The sequence below is a fragment of the Glycine soja genome, chromosome 18 (genome assembly GCF_004193775.1).
Source record: "Glycine soja cultivar W05 chromosome 18, ASM419377v2, whole genome shotgun sequence".
In the NCBI taxonomy this organism is placed as follows: Eukaryota; Viridiplantae; Streptophyta; class Magnoliopsida; order Fabales; family Fabaceae; genus Glycine; species Glycine soja.
In genome coordinates, this window is record NC_041019.1 from 20,364,815 (window position 1) to 20,369,923 (window position 5,109).

The following is a 5,109-nucleotide window of genomic DNA, read 5'->3' on the forward strand; positions in this document are numbered from 1 at the left end:
CATTTGACCCAAACATAAATCAAATCTACGAGGAGAGGATTTGCGAGCTTGAGGCGGAAGATAAAGCATATAAGGTTAGTTTTAAATTTTATCAATTTATTATTGGTTATAGGATATGGTTTCATAGATAATTATTCATAAGAAGATGATTGAGTTTAAATTCAGTGTTTGCATTTATTTAGTTGGATATAACATTTATATTAGAATAAAATTAATATATTTTTTGTAAATTGGTTCTAGTTGGCTCATCGTAAAAACACAAAATATTTAAAAAGATTTGCAAAAAACAACATCGGTTGGTCTAAAACCGATGTAGTAAGTTTCTTTATAACATAGGTTTTGACTAATAACCTATGTTGTAAAGGCACTTTCTACATCGGTTTTGACCAAAACAGATGTTGTAATCAGAACCGATGTTCTATATGACTTTCAACATCAGTCTTTTCAGAACCGATGTAGAAAGTGTTTCAGAATACACAATTCAACATCGGTTTTTAGGAAAATCGATGTTATAAGTGCATCACAACATCGGTACCAATGTTGGTTTTTGCATATATTATACTTTTTTTTGTTTATTTCTTATAAAACTAATGTTGTTTTTTGCACGACAACATCGATTTTTAAGAAAATCGATGTTACAAGTACATCACAACATCGGTTTTTAACAAAACCAATGTTGGTTTTTGCATATATTATATTTTTTTGTTTATTTCTTATAATACGACATCGGTTTTCAAGAAAACCAATGTTGTATAGTGTATTTTAACATCGATTTTCATAACTAATGTTAACGTTGATACTTTTAACGTCGGTAGATTCAACATCGGTTCAAAATCGATGTTGAATGTCTAAAATAACCGATGTTAAAAGCATTTTTTTCTAGTAGTGGTTATAGTCCTTGCAGTTAATTATCGACTTGTAGATAATAGTCAGCAACTTATAGATAAAGTTAGAGATAATATATAGTTTAGAGATAATTGATAGTAGATAATTGTACCTTATAGATAATGTGTGGCTTTATAGATAATTGAGTATCTGCCAAGAGATAAAAGATCGGTATATTCAAATAATAAGAGGTTAGAGATAACTTGTCGGTTGGGAAGTCCGACTGCTAAGGGCTAGATGTTTGTACTCATGTGCCAGGGCTGACATGGAGGGTTGATGTGTGTCTCAAAGTGCCTCGTAAGATGTCATGTGTATTTTGTGGACCCTGGATAGTACAATATCTTTATCATTTCCCTCGTTAAACTATTAGCATCATAATGCAACAATGGCATAAAACAAAGATTATTCAAGCCACCATCATTCTCAACCCTTTCCTTCCTTTCTTACATGGCACGTTATTGGGACAAGCACGTCCACAACAAGTTGCCAAATCCATTGTTTCTTCTCACGAAAGCCACTCCAATGAACACAACCAAAACCGCATCGTTTGCTAAGCTTGCCGCTGCCAATATTCTCTCCACGTGGCTGCCAGAACTTCACCAACTACAGAATGAGCTAATCCGACAAAATCGACTCATTCAAAAACTACTCCAAAACCTACAAAACAATTTTGATCAATGACTTATGGCAATATAGCCGCAACTTCACCTGCCACGGTGAGAGCTTCACCAACTATAGTGAGGACACCAACGTCACCAATGAGAGCTTCCACACTTATGGCACCAATGCTGGCAGCGACTCTGGTGAGTTCAAAAACTACTCCAACAACTCCAACATCCCCGACATGCGATTCACCACCTACTCCTACAGCACCAGCAGGAGAACATAATCGTTCTCTAGCTACAATGAGCACGACAACTCTGACGTCCAGACTTTCCAATCCTACAGAAAAAACTTTGTTGGCTCTGGGAATGAGTTCACCGGCTATGGGACAAACTCCAACGTTGCTACATTAGGTTTCACGAACTACGGCAAGGGAGACGCAAGTCCCAATAACACGTTCACAAACTACGACATGGAGATGAACGTTCCTGAAGTGATGTTCAAGAGCTACACAGATGGAACTCATGGTGGCACTAAGAGTTTTGTTAACTACAGAGACCAAGCTAATGTAGGCGATGACTCATTTCAATCCTATGCTAAGAACACCAAAGAAGGGACACAAGTGGATTTCAAAAACTATGGGAATTCTTTTAACCCTGGTTCGAATACTTTCAAAGGCTACGCTAAAGGAGAAGAATGGGATCACAAGGTTGGCTTCACAACCTACAACGCTAACACAAATTCTACATTTAAAGATTATGCCAAATAGGACACATCCTTTGCTAGTTACAACATATCTTCCTCTTTTGTTTCTAAAACTGTTAGTGGCGGTTTGGTGAAAAGATGGGTTGAATCAGGTAAGTTCTTTCACGAGAGCATGCTCAAGGAAGGGACCGTTATGCCAATGCCAGATATAAGAGATAAAATGCCTCGAAGGTCATTTTTGCCTTGCTCTATTTTGTCCAAATTGCCCTTCTCTTCTTCCAAGGTTGACTAGTTGAAGCATGTGTTGCATGTGTCTGATAACTCCTCCATGGACAAGATCATTATGGACTCATTAGGGGAGTGCGAGAGGGCACCCAGCATGGGTGAGACCAAACGTTGCATAGGTTCCGTTGAGGATATGATTGACTTTGCAACCTCCATTTTGGGCCGCAATGTTGCCATTTGGACTATAGAGAATGTAGATGGATTTAATTAGAACGTTATAATGGATGGTGTCAAAGGGATGAAGGGTAAGAAGGTGACCAAATCGGTGTCATACCATCAGACCTTGTTCCCTTACTTGCTTTGCTATTGAACCCAGAATCTAAGACCAAGATTAACCATGAAGTTGCTATTTATCACTTGGACACCACTGTGTGGAGCCCCACCCACAATGCATTTGTGGCGCTTGTGTTGGGTCCGGGTCAGATTGAAATGTGCCATTGGATCTTTGAGAATGACACGACTTGGACAATTGTTGATTGATTAAATGGGAATTACTAGAGGTAGTTTGCTTCAGTAGCCTCAACCCCGACTAAATATGATTTTCGTCTCATGTACTTTTCGTTTCCCTCCTTTTCTGATAGAGATAAATGGATTCAGCCTTTGGAAGAAACCGTGTGTATTTAATAATCACTGAATTATAAGCATGTGTGTGTAAGTGTGTATTATATGTATATATATCATTATGCCATAGGGTAGGATTAGCAAGATTTATTTTTTTCAAAAATCTAAATAAAAATTAAACTACCAAAAAATCAATTTGTATTTAAAAACTCAACCTTTTTTTTTAAGAAAAAAAAACAAACTATCAATTTGAAGTTTTCGAAAACCATTTTAAAACTAATTTTTAAACCAGTTATAAGTTTAAAATCAGTGCTAATGTGATTGCTTGCTTGTTGTAATTGAAGATGCATAAAGTGTGATAGTGATCAGTACTCCATGTTTAAAGCAAACATAAAATAATTCTTCTATGTGATGGTCATTACCCCAATACTTTCAATTCAATTGTATGGGTAGTATCCTCACCCATTTTTATGTTTTGAAATTCTTTGTTCTGGTATGGTAAAGCAAGAGTAGAGAGTCATAAAAGAGAGAAAAGGAAAGCAAAAGTTTCCATAAGCGAACCTTTTCTCCCAAAAAAAAAAATTAAAAGAAAATTTGTGCATGCCTTGTCTGTTATTAGGACCTTGTGTTCAAAATGTGCTGTAGCGTTGGCCAGTGGCCATTCATTGTCTGTTAGGACCTTGTGTTCAAAGCTGTCAAAGTCAAATTTGAGTAAATTTTTAATTTGGTGTCACCTTTCACCCAAAGTTTCAGCTAGTCCGTCTCATGATAATACAAACTAATGATTTACACTCTCCAAAAGTGGGGACTGAGGGAGTGATGGCTGATCAATCACTACCTTTGTTACTTATGTATAAATTACATTCTATTATGAATCAAGTATATGAAGACAGTCCTAGCTCAAAAAATTAATCCATTAAACAAGAGGAGTTTTATAACTAAAAGTAGTACTACATATCGAATTTATTATTTTAATTACTCTGACATGTAACTCAGAAAATTGCCATCCTATTTAAGAGAGAGATCACGTTCACAGCATTTTTATTCCATTGACATTGATCTTATGGCAGCTCTTACTCCAAATCCTTTTTATATAATGAAGTTTGAATGGAAACTAAAAGCGGTGCACATTTAATTACTATAGCATGTCATCAATTACTTGGTTTGAATGAAGGGTAGACTTTGATTAACGTTACACACATTTGTAGTAGTTTGTGTTGATATTCTCCACAACCCGTAATTGGTAATGACACATTTCTTCCAAATGGAATTCATGTTTACAACAAAACCAGCTCAATGACAATGAAAATGTGAGGTCCACACTTCAAAGAATAACGTAGTACATGTCTCCTTCATAATGGCTTTATGGTTTGGTGATGGAGAGAAGTTGCTGGTCTCTATTACCACACGCGTTCCAATTCCTTTAGCCGCAGGTAATGGCATTTCAATAGATATTATCACAACAGCATTTGAACCTGTGTTCAATGCAAAACCATGCCCTTTCCTCCGTACATTGACGTTTAAGGTAATTAAATGTACACGACCGTACGTGCAAGTTGATGTTCAGAAGGGGCCAGGAATATGTAGTCTGCAAGTAGACGTAGTTGGATGGATATAACTCAATAAACATGTGATTAAAGGCAGGGGTGGAGCTAGAAGTTTGATATAAGAGTAACCGATATAAATTTTTATGTTTAATTATTAATTTGGTCCCTAAATTATTTTAAATGATTTAATTTGATCGCTAAATTTTTAAAATATTCAATTTGATTCCTAAATTTTTAAAATATTCAATTCAATCTTCAAGTTTTTAAAAATAAATCAATTTTGATCTTCAAATTATTTTAAATAATTCAATTTCATCTTTAAATTTTTAAAATTTTAGAAATCAAATTAATTTATTTTTAAGAACTTCAATACACATTTGAATATAATGGATAACAAAACTTATAAATTCCTTAGAACTGCTTTATTTTTCATAAATATAATTCAAACATAATTTTGAACAAGATTTAATAAAGGCTGAAATAACAATAAACATCACAAAATATATATCACTATATCAATAAA

At 34.9% G+C, this 5,109-nt stretch overlaps 1 protein-coding gene and 1 pseudogene across 1 annotated transcript; both read left to right on the forward strand.

Moving 5' to 3' along the window:
- The first annotated feature begins 1,562 nt into the window (after window positions 1–1,562).
- LOC114397071 (BURP domain-containing protein 12-like) lies at window positions 1,563–2,257 on the forward strand. The gene is made up of 2 exons (XM_028359197.1): window positions 1,563–1,688; window positions 1,817–2,257. The coding sequence occupies exons 1-2, from the start codon at window positions 1,563–1,565 to the stop codon at window positions 2,255–2,257; spliced, it is 567 nt and encodes a 188-aa protein (XP_028214998.1).
- A 129-nt stretch (window positions 2,258–2,386) lies between these two features.
- On the forward strand, window positions 2,387–2,958 carry LOC114396656 (annotated as a pseudogene).
- Window positions 2,959–5,109: the final 2,151 nt, after the last annotated feature.

What these genes read in the sequence shown, in the direction of transcription:
- LOC114397071 (XM_028359197.1), top strand. Translation starts at nt 1,563, where the DNA reads ATGACTTATGGCAATATAGCCGCAACTTCACCTGCCACGGTGAGAGCT. An exon ending in CAATGCTGGCAGCGACTCTG is followed by an intron (nt 1,689 to 1,816) that starts GTGAGTTCAAAA and finishes TCTGACGTCCAG; the next exon opens with ACTTTCCAATCCTACAGAAA.